Below are 15,364 nucleotides of genomic sequence, written 5' to 3'. Positions count from 1 at the left end.
GCAGGCTCGGTTGTGGTGGTTGTGGACAAGGTCGAATGTGGACAGCGGTGAGTGACTTGAGTAAACGCGTTATGGTCACGCGAACGTGACACACCTCTTAATGGCCTTCTTCCAAGTACCTGCCACCAAAACCGCGCCGAAACACAATGTTGACCCAGCACTGCAGCCTTGGGTCGAGAAGTAGTGCGTGCAGCGAACAAATCGCTCGAAATTCCCGTGTTCATGACCCTGTAGTCGCCCAAAAACCATAGATGATATCTCATCGCAGGATCATACAGTAGCGGTCCTCAAGAAGACCCTGACTTCCACAAATGTACGCCGATTTGAGAAGAATTGAGCAAAGACAAGACTTATGCGAATGCAGCTCCCCCACATGTTGTTCTATGGCCCTCCGGGGACCGGAAAGACTTCTACTATCCTGGCATTGTCTCGCCAACTCTTTGGGTTTGTATTCCTTGCATTGTGTCCCCTACAATTGCCTTCTGAGACTTTATCAAAGGCCGGACAATTTCAAAAATCGAGTGCTAGAATTGAACGCTTCCGATGAACGTGGTATTGCAATTGTTCGAGAGAAGGTGAAGAACTTTGCTCGACAAACACCAAGAGCCCAGGCTGTCGCGTCCGATGGCAAGGAATATCCGTGTCCCCCATACAAGATCATTATCCTAGATGAAGCAGACTCCATGACGCAGGATGCACAAGGAGCTCTGCGCAGAATCATGGAGACATACGCACGGATAACTCGCTTCTGTTTGGTATGCAACTATGTAACGAGGTAAGGACAGTCTCTCAAGTTACACTTCGCTTGGTACCCATGGCTCTATAGGATTATAGAACCTTTAGCCTCCCGTTGTTCAAAATTTCGCTTCACGCCCTTAGACAGCGCGTCTGCGTCCGCAAGACTGACGATGATATCGAGCGCGGAAAACATTGGTGCAGACAGTTCAGTCATAGACGCGTTGATCACCACATCCGGTGGTGATTTGCGCCGCGCCATCACGTACTTGCAATCTGCGTCTCGCCTCGCTTCATCAACGAACCCTCCTACTCTAATAACAGCGAACGACATCCAGGAGATTGCTGGAGTCGTTCCCAACTCAGTTGTTTCGTCATTTGCAAATACCCTAGGTATCGAGACTGAAACCGACATGGATACCGACGACAGAGATCAGACGAAGGGGTTCGAGCCTATCAAGAAGAAAGTCAAAGACCTGACGATGGAGGGTTACTCTGCCTCCCAAATACTATCTCAAGTGAGTGCTATTGTTAGCATGGGCTTGGCCATCTTCTGAGGTATCATCTAGCTTCACGACTTGATCGTATTGCACCCTACGCTTACTGGACGACAGAAATCGCAGTGTGCTCTGATCCTCGCTGAGGCCGACAAAGCTCTTTGTGACGGCGCGGATGAAGAATTATGGATACTAGACGTTGCCCTGAGAATCAACAAATCATTGTCATAGCAGCTCACCCCACGTAGTACTTGGTTGTAGTTTATCCTCTGGTTCAGACTTTTTAAGTACATCTCATAATGTCTTCTAGTCGAGCGTTATTCTTAATTACATTCAGTAATGGGACATCAGATAACAGCACACAGCTAACAACGTTAATTTTGAGAGGTCATGAAGATAGCGCAAAGTATGAATGACGAAGGGGAATGGACGACGGTGAGGGGTGTGCTCATCGGATACCGGCGGTTGCCTTTTGGAGGGCACGCTTGATGCCCAGTTGTGCCTTCTTGAGGTCATCTGCTGACGAGTCCTCGATCTCCAACTTCTCCAGAGCACGCGCAAGCTCAGCCTCAACTTGAGACTTAGCTCCACGCTTGAGCTTCATGCCAATTTCGGGCGAGGTGATGGTGCCCTCAACCTGGTGGATGTAGGCCTCGAGGTCGGATTTGGCCTCATGTCGGGCGGAAAATTCTTTGTCGGCGGTCTTGAATTGCTCAGCGTCCTTGATCATCTGCTCAATCTCAGCCGATGAGAGACGACCAACGGAGTTGACGATACCTGAAGAACCAATTAGAAAGACGTCTCAAAATGTAGCAGAATGTAGCTTACTGATGCTGGCCTTGCGGCCTGAAGCACGATCTTGGGCAGAGACCTTCAACAGACCGTTGGCGTCAACCTCGAAAGTAGTAACGAGCTCAGCTTGGCCACGGGGCATTGGGGGAATCCCGTTGAGTTCGAATTCACCGAGCAGTCGGTTGTCGCGGCATTGAGTGCGCTCACCCTCGTAGCTAATCATAAAATGAGTATTCTCACAGCATTCGCGAAGGAAAGGTCACATACACCGGGAACGTAACGGTGGTCTGGTTGTCCTCGACAGTGGTGAAGGTTCTTGACTTGTTCGTGGGGATGGGAGTGTTACGGGGGACAACGACACCGAAGACATCGCCTTGCATGGCAACACCGAGGGAGAGAGGGGCAACATCAAGGAGAAGGAGATCCTTCGTCTGCTCAGATGTCTGGCCAGTGAGGACAGCGGCCTGGACGGCGGCACCGTATGCAACAGCCTCATCAGGGTTGATGGACTTGTTGAGCTGACGTCCACCGAAGTATTCTGAAACCAATGCCTGAATTTTGGGGATACGGGTGGAGCCACCGACGAGGACAATATCGTCAACCTTATCACGAGGGATCTTGGAATCCTTCAAGACCTTCTCGACCGGGTCGATAGTGGACTTGAAGAGAGCAGCGTTGATCTCCTCGAAACGGGCACGGGTGATGTTGGCAGAGAAGTCTTCGCCCTACGTACATCGTTAGAAACTAGCTCGAGATATATTTACCTCAAGACTAACCTGGAAGAGGGAATCGACCTCGACCGTCGTCTGAGTGACACTGGAGAGTGTGCGCTTGGCACGTTCACACGCACTTCTCAGGCGACGGAGAGCACGAGCATCATCAGCAATGTCGAGCTTAGTCTTCTTCTTGAACTCGTTCTTGAAGTGCTCAAGAAGAGCGTTGTCGAAGTCCTCTCCACCCAAGTGAGTGTCACCAGCAGTAGCCTTGACGGCGAAGACACCACCAGTGATGTTGAGGAGGGAAACATCGAAGGTTCCTCCACCCAAATCGAAGATGAGAACGTTCTTCTCCGTCTTCGATTGACGATCGAGACCGTAGGCAATGGCAGCAGCGGTGGGCTCGTTGATGATACGGAGAACGTCAAGACCAGAGATGGCACCAGCGTCCTTGGTAGCCAACCGTTGGGAGTCGTTAAAGTAAGCGGGGACACTGTATGATCGGTTGAGTTATGATCGGGCGACATAAGTGCATAGATACATACGTGACAACGGCCTTCTTGACAGTCTTACCGAGCTTAGCTTCAGAGATCTCCTTCATTTTGGTGAGGACCATTGACGAGATTTCCTGAGGGGTAAAAGTCTTCTCCTCGCCAAGATATTGGACCTTGATCAGTGGTGATCCATCCTTTTCGACGACCTCAAAGGGCCAGTGGACCATATCCTATCAAACCTAGGGTTAGTGCCATATGTACAAAAATATTTTTGAGCACACCTTTTTCACATCGGGGTCGCTTTGAAATGTTGAGAACGGGGTAATACGGAGCGATTACCAAGGAGAACTCACTCAAATCGGCGGCCAATAAGACGCTTGGCATCGAACACGGTGTTGCGGGGGTTCATGGCTGCCTGATTTTTTGCGGCATCACCGATCAAACGCTCCTCTGCGGCGAAGGCGACGTATGATGGTGTTGTCCTGTTACCCTCTGATGCCAATATAATGAGTTTATTGAACAGTTCCAGCGACATTGCACTCACGATCGTTGGCGATGATTTCGACACGGTCGTTTTGCCAGACACCGACGCATCTACAGGCCATCAAAACCTTGCTGGTACCTTGAAAAAGAATATAGCATACGAGTATGTGGTACCAAGATCGATACCAATGGCGCCGTCGAAAACATCATCCATTTTAGAAAGAGATTTGAGGGGAGCGAGTCGGGAAAAGGTTTTGGTGGTGGTGAAGGTGTAGCCAGGAGGGATTGAAAAAATTGTTTGGGCGTGGTAAGCGATTGCACAGCCACATGTCCCACAATCCTCAAGATTTTCACAAGTCCATTGGTTTCCCACAACCGAACTATGTCTCTTCCTGCTCTGCGCTCCTGGTTTGCTCCTGCTCGCTGTTGCTCCAGGAACCTACGTGTCTTTGCAGCACGGCATGCATCCACAGACGCATCTTCGCCCGACAGACTAGACACTCCGGAGGAATGGACAGAGTTTCAGCTCCAGCGAGCAGAATTCAAAATGCTAGGCAAGTGCTGCAATACCGACGCGACAATTCATATAGCTGACAGTGTGGCATGTAGCCGACGCATTCGAACCTTATGGCTCCGTTCAGTCTCCGGAAGACACCTGGAAACCTAGCCATGGTCTTCACAAACCACCCGCGGAAGGGACGGTGTCGGCGCTCCTCGCTTCGGGTGCTCACCTCGGTCATTCGCGGTCCCTAATGAACCCAAATTTTATGCCATACGCGTACGGAGTGCGGGCAGGCGTAACCGTCATCGACCTCGACCAAACATTACCGCTCCTGCGCCGGGCGGCGAAGCTTGTTCGCGCAATTGCCTACGCGGGCGGCCAAGTAGTCTTCATCGGCACTCGACCAGACCTGCGACCGGTCGTCCAAAAAGCAGCACAGCGCCTAGGGGGACAAGGCTTCTACGTTGGTGAAAGGTGGCTTCCAGGGACTTTGACCAACAAGATGCAACTTTACGGAGCTGACGTTGTCAAAGACCAAAAAGTTACACCCGATCTCGTTGTCCTTCTCAATCCCCTCGCAAACATGAATGCCATTCGCGAATGCGCAATCGAACACGTCCCCACCATTGGCGTCATCGACTCGAACGCAGACCCGAGAATCGTAATGTACCCTATACCGGCCAACGATGAGAGCACACGAGCAGCGGAGTTGATCGCTGGTGTACTCAGTATCGCGGGACGGGAGGGAGCGTCGCTGCGCAGGGCAGAAGCAGAGAGAGAGCAAGAGCACACACGAGATAGACGGTCACGGCAATCCAAGCAACAGTACAACACGTTCGACTACTAATATACATATCTATCAATTGTTTTGCAAATCATGCCAATACCCTATCACTCCTTTAGAACCGCTGTTCTCGAGAAATGGAAGAAAAGGCTTACGCTCAGCTTCTTCGAGGGCCCGGACGTTCCCTTTCAATTTGTTGATTGTTTCAACGTACTCATCTTCCTCCACGCTATCAAAGACGATGCCTCCTCCAGCCTGCAGGTAAGCTACGCCGTCCTTGAACACCATCGTTCGGATTGCGATGCAGGTATCCATCTCATCCGAGGCAAAATCGAAGCGACCTACGGCACCGGCGTAAACGCCTCGTCGTTCTTTCTCCAAGGAATAAATGATTTCGATGGCCTTGATCTTGGGCGCCCCCGACACAGTACCCGCAGGGAAGATCGACCGGAATGCATCAAATCTACGATTGGGATTAGCAACGGACAAAATACTTTGGATAAGCGCACCTGGTCAAGCCTTCTCGCAAGCTGCCCGATACTTGCGAGGTGAGGTGAATGACATGACTGAACTTCTCTAGTCTCATGAGGTGGTCCACCTTAACCGACCGAGGTTCACAGACACGATTCACGTCGTTACGCGCAAGGTCAACCAGCATGATATGCTCTGCTCGATCTTTCTCCGAGGCCAATAACGCGGCGCCTAGTTTCTCATCCTCTGTACATTGTTAGCGAACGAGTCCCCCGTTGTTGCTTGCACAAACCTTCAGGTGTCTTTCCTCGCTTCGTCGTCCCTGCGATAGCATGGTTGAAAACGACATTCTTCTCTACCTTGCAGAGTGTCTCAGGACTGGCACCAACAATCTGCAAGTCACCGCAGTCCAAGTAGAACATGTATGGACTTGGGTTCACTTTACGCAGATGTCGGTAGGCATTGAACGGATGGAGAGCAGTCGGCCTTGCCAGTCTTTGGGAAGGTACGGCTTGGATAATGTCGCCGGCCACGATGTGTTCTTTGAGTGTCGTCACGAACTGCTCATATCCAGCCTTGCCTACGTTGGATACTCCCTCGGCTCCAAGGGTAATAGGTGGCTGGGGGATCTCCGGAGTAGCACTACTCACCACTAGTTTCGCTAGACGTCGTGCCTTTGAGACCGCCGTCTGGTACACGAATCCCAGGTTTACTTGCCCGTTACTTGCGGGGGAAAATACATGCGAGACGACCTTCAGAGATTGGAAAATGTGATCGTAAACCAGGAGCGTATCAACTAGCATGAACACCGCCTCGGGGATGGCTAATGGGTCGTTCAGTGTCCGAGTAGTCTTGGGCTCAAAGTGTTGGATACAGTCGTACGAGACATAACCAATGGCACCGCCAGTGAAGGTGGGTATCTCTGGAATCTTGACGTATTGGTATAGGGTGAGCTCCTTCTGGAGGGCAGCCATTGGATCGCCTGTAATCTCTTCATTCGGGCCCACTTTGATGATTTTGAATGGATCTGAAGGACTACTCGCATCAGTTCACCGATACGCGATACAAGGGACGTACCAGCGCCAATAAAGCTATATCTCGCTACGTTCTCGCCCCCAATCACGGATTCGAGGAGGAAGCTGTACTTGGAGTCCTTCGCGATTCTCATGTACGCCATGCATGGTGTTAGGAGGTCTGCAGGAAGCTCTACGTATATGGGCACGCAGTTTCCCTTCTTCTCGTGGATAATGAGCTTCTCGACTTCTGCGAGAGAGGGGTAGGCGGGGAGTCTCTGCGCGCGCCACAGTCAGCATATTTGGATGGGCGCCGCGCGCGATAATACGCACCGAAGGGTCCATCGTGGCGACGTGGTGACTGTGGCAAAGCAACACCCTGTTCTTTTTATTTTGGTGCCAGCAAATGCCCCCGGTTGTTTGCAAAATCTGTGGGTGAGCCGAGATGGCGTCGTCTGCTTCAGGAGTCGCGGCGACGGCCTCGGACCCTCAGTCAGTAATTCTCATCATCAGCATTCGGCGCTGGCTCGATTTCGATATCATCGCGACGTTGAATAGAAACCCCTTGCAGGCCCACACCACCGTGCTGCGAGCCAAGCGGAATTCATCGCATCCAAGGTCAGTATGATCACGCCGCGGTTCTCTTGCAGCCAGACAGAGGGAGAGATCATTGTGTCCATCTACTGCCCCTCAATTCGGGTATGTCACATTTTCACTGCTATCGAGGCATTCTGACTGCAATTAGGCTTCAGAGGTGGAAATACACGTCGATGAGACTGTGTTCATCGCCCATGTCAACCCTTATTTTTTGCGATTGAATTTCTCTCACCCAGTGGTTGAGGACGATGAAAGCGCTGCCAAATACGACCCTAGCTCTGGCTATCTGACGGTCACCTTAACCAAGGCTGTGAAGGGTCAAGAGTTCCGGGATTTGGATCTATTGGCAAAGCTCCTGGCGCCCCGGCCTACAAAGCAGACGCCTCAGATAGAAGTGATATCATCAGATACGGTAGACGATGATCTAGCAGAAAAGGCAGAAAGCCTTTCCTTAGAAGATCAAGAGATTCTGAAGGGTGCGAAGCAGCTTCCGTCGCGCTGTACACGGCGACTGATGCTAGATTATAGCGGCTGAAAATGACTGGCAGCTTCCTCAAAACGTGCCAGATTCTGATCCACCGCTGAAATTGGGTCTCGACGTGCAATATGGATTCTTGGACATGTACACGGGCTATTTCAGAAACGTCGGCCATACCGAGAACGAAGTCAATGAACTCGGCGGTGATGCAGAGGGAATCTTTCCCGCTCAGCGACGTATTCTACGCAGAGAGCACGAAAACAAGAAATGGAACGAAGAGCACTATATGTGAACTCTTCCACTTCTACGTTGCAAATTTACCGTTCTGAAATGCAACGTAGGGCAGACTTTGTGGACGACTATCTCCAGGATTTGATCACTTGGAGGCACCCCTACGCTGAGGACACAAAACCTTTTGAATTTACTGAAGACGAGAATGCGACGATGTTGAGGCTACCACGGAAAGAATGTATGTATATCAGAAGGCATGAAGACCCTCTTACTGAAGTTCCCATAGATCTGTCAACACCCGTACAAAATCATAACCTTTATCTAACTCTCATTTCGATACTGTTTTCTTATGCCTACGAAACTCGTACGACGCAAGGTGATCCCGGACCCGAAAGCGCCTGGACGGTCTGCAATCTTACGCCCGCATTCTCTGCATTGGATTCCGCCCCGTATCACGACGAGGAGTCCCTGGATATATCCCGATACTCCGATTCAGTGCTACAGGCCACATTTCGTGAATCATACAGACGATCTTTGGCGTTTCCCCTCTTTCGGTCCTTTGCCTTGGCTGAGGCCTGTAGACGGGATGTCAGCGACTGGCTTATCAAAGGCAAGCGCGTGGTATTTAGGTGTCTGCTGAATATCAAGCGTATTTTGGATCTCCACGAGGTTTATTATGTCTACAGCAAGGTGTGGGTGGATGATTTCTGTGTGTGGGTCCAGTCGTCCGCAAGGTAGATCGCTTTCTTTCTTCAATTTATTGTTACACAAAGCTTATACTACCCCCAGCGAAGATATCCTCCTGCAGTTAGGAAAACAAGTAAAGGAACTGACGGTACCCAAGTCAATCATTGGTTGGGATCTCGAAGAGTTGGAGAAAGCGATATATGCAGCGCAAGAAAGAGAGGCTGATAGCGACGACGAATCTAGTGATGGCGAATCCAGCGACAACGAGTCTGATTGACTGGTATTATTCACGTCCGGTGACGACCCTGCTGTACACGACGGTAAGTAATTCCGTTCTGCCCGGAAGGCTCTACAAATTACGGTTTGTTTCCGTCTAGACCCTCACGTACCGTGTGGCTTTGGTTCGACCTTCGGGTGCTAAATTCATCTGCTTCCTTGCGTCGTTGCATCCACGATCTAACAACAACCGCACTGGACTTGACCAATAACGGACCATCTTCCCATTGTTCATGTACACCGCGTCTCAGGTCAATATATCTTCCCTTCATGTGTGTAAACGAAACTCGAATGAATTCTGAGTCCGGGATTCCCTCGGACCGACATCCTCACCATGCCTCATCTCGGAACGTACTGTGGGGTGTGTCTAGTAGGTTTCTATGGCGATTGATGATTGGGCGACAGCAATTGTCTCCAAACCCGTTGAACCGTTGATGGTCGGCGGGACCAGTGATCGGGTCCATACCATCTGGCATCTGCATCAGTCTCACAGTCTTTGATGCATATATCAGCTTCCAAAGCTCGAAGCATTGGAATCAGGTTGGCAAGGCTGTAATATGATTCCATACGCCTGCAGGTCTGGATTGATGCAAGGTTTCGACTAGGTAAATCAAGGTGAGGCAGCAGATGCAATGTGCGCCGCACGAGAATTCGGAGTCACGACCGTCACGACCGCCGGCATGCCTCCAGTATATACACGCTCCGAATAGCAGGACATAGCCCAGTTTGTTCATCGGCCGTTCATGAAGACGGCGTGTACGATCGTGATCCGGAAATGTCAAATTCGCCATCTTCGAGCGGGTGGCTGTAGTGATTTGATCCCACCTTATTCCTCCTTATTCGCGCGCATGAGGCTGATTCGATCTGATCTGATTGTTGGACGTGCCACTAGACACTGGCACCACGGCAGAGTACTCGACGTTGCCGAGACACCGGCGCGCCTGAGGTCAAGAGAACGTCCACGCCCACATACACATGGTGAATGCGCCACTGGTTTTGCCTATGTGATGTTTCTCCGTGGAGACTAGCGAACAATTACCGCCAAATTAGATCAAGCCGCTCCAGGTGTTGGTCATGTCAAGGTAATATTGCTCGTCGAAGTGACGGAACCGAATGCAGCTCCGGGATTTCCAACGGAGGTGCACTCTGCAACACCACGCGCTTCTTCGGACGCCGCATATTTGGGGCCCGAAAAACCACCTAGTTGGAAGTCGCTAACCTGAATGGAACGCATGGGATGCAGAAAACGTTGTTGATGGTGTGTTTTGGGCAGTAATTCTGGACTACAACGCGGCTGTGCAATAAGATTATCCAGTTCTCTCCTTCTGCACTGATGATTGTAATCAGTGCGGAGGTGTAGGGCCACTGTAGGCCGTCTTGTCTACCCAAATCGGTAATCGTCGCCGTAACGAGCTGGGGAGCCAAAGGCACGCTGAATGATTGGAAATTTCGATTAATCATGTCCTCTGTTCAAGTCGTCAGTCATAATGCACCGCGACACCACAGTGCCTGGTGCCACATTATCTGAATGCGGTGTGATCATCCGCCTCGTCGGCGACAGTGTCAATTAAAGCAAGATGTCGAGTATGATACACAAGAACGGGGAGATCTACGGATGCATATCGAATCTCCAAATCGTTGACACAACGGAACATTGGAGCTCCTTACTCAGATCGAGGGGAGACTACTTTGCCCTGAGCGAGAGCATGTTGACCTTCAGGAACTACGTCAAAACCGCTTTGCCCAAGGTCAGTGGGAAGTGCGGCCGTCTCATCCAGCGTGGAAGAGAGAAGGCCTTGCTCTTCTTCTGCATCCGTCCTGGCATCGTCTGCTGATGATGGGCGAGGGCCTGGAAGACAGGGTGGCGGGCTGACCAAGTTATTGAACAAGAACTGCCAGAGAAGGATGGTTAAATCCTCTTATAAGCTCCATTAGGCGAACAGGAACACTCACTGTCCCATAACTATTGTGCCAAGTCGGCGAAACATCGTCGCATCAGAATATGCTGCATTGCGGCGATGAGAGCAAGAGTTACGTACACAAGAAGAGAGAACCCGAGGACTTGCAACATAGAGATAGGCCAGATGAACCTCTCCCATCCAAGTCCTAAGCTAATGAGCCAGATAGATAGCGTCCTGCAGGTATCTGTTAAGCTTCGGGCAGTCGCGCTAACGTGACGAGTCACACTGAGCCCGAAGAAGTTGAAGAGGGCAATACTGCAAGCAATCGCTATGCCAGAATAAAGAACGGTGGGCGTATCGACCATCTGGTGCCATCCTCGAGGAAGATCGAAAAATGTAGACTTGGCAGCGACAGATGGTATCGCAAGGATGGGGAAGAAGAGTAAAATGGTGATAGCACCGAACAATCCTTCATAGCCGACCGCAACCAATGGGGCGACAGAATACCGTCCTGTGGGATAAATGATCCATAAGCTGAAGCATCAGCCAGACGGCGGGTTGTCACTTGCCCATGATTTTTTCTGCGTACGAAGCAGGCGTTAGAAGATCCCGGTAAGAAGGTTAGACGCTTAGCTTGCCTTCGACAACGAACTGCGTAGCGGTGCTAAATATAACAAGCGAGCGGTTAGACCGTTTGGGTAAATCGCCGATGAAGAACGTTTGCGTGAGCGTTCTTACAAGATCTGGGCAAAGAGGATAAAGAATACACCTGTAAGGGAAATACCCATTAAGCATCCAAAGCAGCGGAGAAATGAATCTATAACCTACCAACAAGAACCTTTGAGGCCTCTGCTTCGGGCGACAGGTAGGCCCTGCGAACATGCGCTAAGGAAGCAGGAAGAAGGGTGTCAATGAGCGCATCTTCGCCCTCATGGCCTTTGAAGAAGCCGCTAAGTCCAACCAAACATACGCCCGTCATAACGGTAATCAGGGAGACCCATCTGCAGATCGAAGAGGAGATAAGTAGGGAAGGTCAAAGCGGTCGTAAGAACTCAACTGGTACAACCAAAGGCGGCGGTGGAGGAAGATGACGCTAAGTATCCCAACAAACAAAACGAGGGCGCCGCGGGTCATCTGATAGATAGAGACTGGGGTGTACAACAACCCCACATTCATCAACTTGAAACGAGATAACGTAAGGGGGTTGTTGATAGACATAACTGTACCGTAAACTCACGGTTGTACCAGTGAGATCACACAGAGCCGGGATCCAGAGGAGTAAGACCTTTGATCCCGACAAGTGCTCCGATTGAGCCTCAGCCTTATTTGGTACCAGAGGTTCTCCTTCGGAATCAGACGGCAAGTGAACTGGGGCTTGCTGTGATCTTGTTCTCAACCACGTGTAAATAACGGGTAGAAAGCCTTGACACGAGAAGCCTGAATGCATGCGGTGCGAAAGATTTAGACTTGAACTTACAGAGCATCTCTCCGACTATGTCGGTTGGTTAGGAAGGCACTGCCTGCAATGGAAGAGAGACAGTAGGCTCACGAAACATCTGCAGAGTCTGCCAAACTGGCTGCTCATAGAGCACACGGTTTGCTGGATTTGGATCCGAGCAATTCTCCACACATTGCATATCCTGCGGCGAAAAGGTCTAATACGGTTGCAGACTGAGATAAGAAGTCAAACATGCCTGCCATTTACTCCAAAGCGAATTGCTGGAGCCCTAGCAATGAGACGCATATCAGTGATGTATAGTGGCAGTTCAGCACCGTACTGACCGTAATGATCATCCCCGCCAGGAGAAAGGGGACATAGAGTGAGGAGGGCATGGTGGTCGTTGAGGGAGAAGCCTTGAGAGCCATCCTGGAAAGGACACCGGAGCGTGACCGGTGAGTGTGACTTCTCTGTGACAGTGACTGCGACAGTGTGACAGGTGATCTGAGATTGGCATGCTTCTGAATTGTTTAATAAAATAGCGATGGTCCATTCTGGCACATCATCCTTCTCCTCTCCCACTTCGCTTTCGTATGGTCCATATCGTCCTGGCCTCCCCGAAGGGTGCGTCGCCACCGTCGATGCTGAACTTTCTCCTCATTTTGCTTCTAGGGAACTCCGGAACCCGCTATTTTCCATACAGTGGATATCTGGGGCTGACCCCCCTCAGGGTAGAAGGAGGTGAGTCCCGTTCATCTATGCCAGCGAACCTTGCTGATGTCCCGCCCCGCCCAGTGGTCCGCGTCAAACTTGACAATGACGGGAAGAGCTTGCCCACAAAATCCGTCACCGTCTCGATTCGATGCTACGAGTCGCGTCTGGGTCGCGTAAGCGTGCTGCAGTCAAATATCTTGGTAGACCAGACGCAAGTGCTCTGGTCGAAACCCGATTCTCAAGAATACGCCGATCTGGGAGATGCGGAATTTCCATTCAGACTCACACTACCGCCCAACATCGCTGGTTTTAGTACGGCGACATTTGTTGAATATAAATGCACTTGGAGGGTCGAAGCCAGTAAGGATTCTTTTGTCCAGGAAGAATATATGTTGCTGAAATCATGCGTCAGCGATACATCATGCCCCCATAACAGGCGTTGGGGCGAAGCAAGTGAAGCATTCGGAATTACCTCTTATTCGGTATGATCTACCAGAGCATATCTCCCCCAGGCCGTCCCAACCCCTTCCTTTCCTCGAGCTACAAACGAATAAGCCTCGCACGCCCCGAATACGGTATTGCGTAAAGACCCCTTCATCACCTATTGGACCAATGGATCTTGTACCCATCGGTGTTCACCTTTCGCCCGTTGACCCTTCTGTTACAATCCGCAGTGCAAGCGTCATTATCGAGCGACGTATACAGCTCAACGAAGCCCTCTACTCATTTACTCCTTCATCACAGTCTCAACCAACACCTCGGCAGCAAACCCTTTCCGTCTCAAACCATCTTGCATCGACGTCCTATTCCCCCACTGCATCGTATCAAGAAATCAATGGCAACAACAGTAATATGCACCTTGACATTCCTCCATTACATGCCAGCTCAGCATCGACCTATTCATCAACTATTTCCCCGTCTGTAGCATCTTTCTCGACAGAAGCCGAGACACGCCCTCTGCTACAATCTTCGTCAAACCAAATGGCAGTAGTTCTTCCCACAACAACCAGCGAGGTTCTTCCGTCGAAGGTGGTAACATCTTCTATCGCGGGTGCAGAATCATCAGGTCTCTTCTCACGAGATAGCCATGGCGTGTGGAACAAAACATTAACAGTACAATGGCCGGCAGCCAAATCAAATAGCCGTTGGGCCATTGGGGAGACCACCCAATCAGACCTTGCCTCCGTTAGGTTTTTTGCTCGCGTCAAGGTGAGTTCGAGTTGCCTATACTCGGCACCGAATTGACAGAACATGCCTACTATAATAGGTTGTTGTAGCTGCATCGACGGGCACCGAGTGTCTAGAGCTGGCCGACCAAGAGCTATTAATCATTTCCACCAACGAAGCCGAAAGATCGCTCGCCCTTTCGAAATTCAACGAACAAGTTGATTCCTGCATGGACCCTTCGGCGCGTTCGAAGTCCAAATCGCCTCGAGGCAAGATTCGACGAGACCGCGAGGGAGAAGTGCCTCTTCCACCGGCACCACATTCAGAACAATTTTCACGGCCTTCGACTTCTTCCACCAGTCAAAAAACTCTTGATCGCTCCAGCAAAGCCCACACGCAATCCATGCAGTCGTCTAGCGGGCTCCCGAAAGCCAAATCATCATCTCGGCGACCGCACACATCAGCTGGCCCCCGAGATAAAGTTCTTGGCTTTGGGAGTAGCCCGACCTATAACCGGGTAAAGGAGCCCGAAGAAGGAAGGGAGAATGAAGCCCATGCTCACCGGACGAAGCACCCCGATTCTTCTCGCTCGAGGCCTGGTACGGCAAGCGGTGATAGTGTCAAAGGCTCTTCGAAGCACCTATTTGCCTCCCGGATAAGCTCCAGCTCTAGTAGTGGAAGAGACTCTGACAGGAGCACGAGAAGTGCCGGTAGCATATCAACAAACCCGAGTAGCACTAGCGGCAGCCCTGGTCTGAAGGAGGTGAGAGCTTGGGAGGAAGAACTGGCACGCATCGAGCTTCAAAGTCGGCGATCGAGCGACATGCTGGGGTTCGCCTACAAGCGTCTGAAAAGAACCTTCGAACATTCTCGAGCTTCATAATCAAATCATCACTCCGGATTCCACTTTCCTGCATCATTTGTTCTCTGTCCACCCAAACCGCATTGTCCTTTAGCTCATGAAGACCCTTAATCGTGAATCATCCTCTCGCCCACAACACCTGTTTGCAATATCTCGCTTTGTCACCGCGTTTGTTCGGTCTATTTATTATCAGTCGTTCCCCAGCACCTCGTTTCGAGCTGCTTGTCTTCATAGTCGTCACGGTTACCCCCGATATTAACTCCTGGGATTAATTTGCTCCCTTGTCATTTGCAATCATGTCGTCTGTACATGTACCTCAGAATCAACTCATGATCTCCGCGTTCTTTCTGGAAGTAAGTCGACAGGGTGGCTGGAACTAGGCCATCGTCTTCGGGCGTGTCGGATGGTTATCTGACGGTCGGACTGGTGCCTCCCCTCAGCTCCTCGCGCCAAGCATGATGTATGGGGGCCTGCTGGGACCTGGAGGGACTGAGGGACTCCGCCTCGAACTAGGGGCTTAATCTCA

At 50.9% G+C, this 15,364-nt stretch overlaps 7 protein-coding genes across 7 annotated transcripts; 4 read left to right on the top strand and 3 right to left on the bottom strand.

The window, feature by feature from the left end:
• Window positions 1-100: 100 nt before the first annotated feature.
• On the top strand, window positions 101-1,463 carry PC9H_001132 (uncharacterized protein; the record flags this gene model as incomplete). Its single annotated transcript, XM_036770783.1, has 6 exons — window positions 101-183; window positions 235-313; window positions 365-444; window positions 500-775; window positions 827-1,253; window positions 1,305-1,463. 6 exons carry the CDS (start codon window positions 101-103, stop codon window positions 1,461-1,463), a joined length of 1,104 nt encoding a protein of 367 aa, XP_036636628.1.
• Window positions 1,464-1,680: 217 nt separating this feature from the next.
• Window positions 1,681-3,931, bottom strand: SKS2 (Heat shock protein sks2; the record flags this gene model as incomplete). Its single annotated transcript, XM_036770782.1, has 9 exons — window positions 1,681-2,009; window positions 2,061-2,239; window positions 2,292-2,749; window positions 2,801-3,233; window positions 3,286-3,464; window positions 3,516-3,534; window positions 3,588-3,726; window positions 3,779-3,828; window positions 3,879-3,931. 9 exons carry the CDS (start codon window positions 3,929-3,931, stop codon window positions 1,681-1,683), a joined length of 1,839 nt encoding a protein of 612 aa, XP_036636627.1.
• A 168-nt stretch (window positions 3,932-4,099) lies between these two features.
• On the top strand, window positions 4,100-5,066 carry MRP4 (37S ribosomal protein, mitochondrial; the record flags this gene model as incomplete). The annotated part of the gene is made up of 2 exons (XM_036770781.1): window positions 4,100-4,271; window positions 4,327-5,066. 2 exons carry the CDS (start codon window positions 4,100-4,102, stop codon window positions 5,064-5,066), a joined length of 912 nt encoding a protein of 303 aa, XP_036636626.1.
• Window positions 5,067-5,078: 12 nt separating this feature from the next.
• On the bottom strand, window positions 5,079-6,832 carry PC9H_001129 (uncharacterized protein; the record flags this gene model as incomplete). Its single annotated transcript, XM_036770780.1, has 6 exons — window positions 5,079-5,107; window positions 5,159-5,466; window positions 5,513-5,720; window positions 5,767-6,501; window positions 6,552-6,765; window positions 6,821-6,832. The coding sequence occupies 6 exons, from the start codon at window positions 6,830-6,832 to the stop codon at window positions 5,079-5,081; spliced, it is 1,506 nt and encodes a 501-aa protein (XP_036636625.1).
• Window positions 6,833-7,111: 279 nt separating this feature from the next.
• Window positions 7,112-8,757, top strand: PC9H_001128 (uncharacterized protein; the record flags this gene model as incomplete). Its single annotated transcript, XM_036770779.1, has 6 exons — window positions 7,112-7,186; window positions 7,233-7,560; window positions 7,613-7,850; window positions 7,904-8,031; window positions 8,080-8,527; window positions 8,583-8,757. The coding sequence occupies 6 exons, from the start codon at window positions 7,112-7,114 to the stop codon at window positions 8,755-8,757; spliced, it is 1,392 nt and encodes a 463-aa protein (XP_036636624.1).
• Window positions 8,758-10,420: 1,663 nt separating this feature from the next.
• Window positions 10,421-12,490, bottom strand: PC9H_001127 (uncharacterized protein; the record flags this gene model as incomplete). The annotated part of the gene is made up of 10 exons (XM_036770778.1): window positions 10,421-10,648; window positions 10,710-10,719; window positions 10,796-11,168; window positions 11,486-11,658; window positions 11,715-11,836; window positions 11,895-12,079; window positions 12,135-12,149; window positions 12,207-12,297; window positions 12,352-12,384; window positions 12,440-12,490. 10 exons carry the CDS (start codon window positions 12,488-12,490, stop codon window positions 10,421-10,423), a joined length of 1,281 nt encoding a protein of 426 aa, XP_036636623.1.
• Window positions 12,491-12,688: 198 nt separating this feature from the next.
• PC9H_001126 (uncharacterized protein) lies at window positions 12,689-14,859 on the top strand (the record flags this gene model as incomplete). The annotated part of the gene is made up of 5 exons (XM_036770777.1): window positions 12,689-12,719; window positions 12,768-12,836; window positions 12,891-13,169; window positions 13,222-14,018; window positions 14,077-14,859. The coding sequence occupies 5 exons, from the start codon at window positions 12,689-12,691 to the stop codon at window positions 14,857-14,859; spliced, it is 1,959 nt and encodes a 652-aa protein (XP_036636622.1).
• Between the last annotated feature and the right edge of the window lie 505 nt (window positions 14,860-15,364).

The sequence above is a fragment of the Pleurotus ostreatus genome (assembly GCF_014466165.1).
Source record: "Pleurotus ostreatus strain PC9 chromosome Unknown scaffold_1, whole genome shotgun sequence".
Lineage (NCBI taxonomy): Eukaryota > Fungi > Basidiomycota > Agaricomycetes > Agaricales > Pleurotaceae > Pleurotus > Pleurotus ostreatus.
Note: the sequence above shows the minus strand (reverse complement) of the source record. Positions and strands in the feature narration are given on the sequence as shown.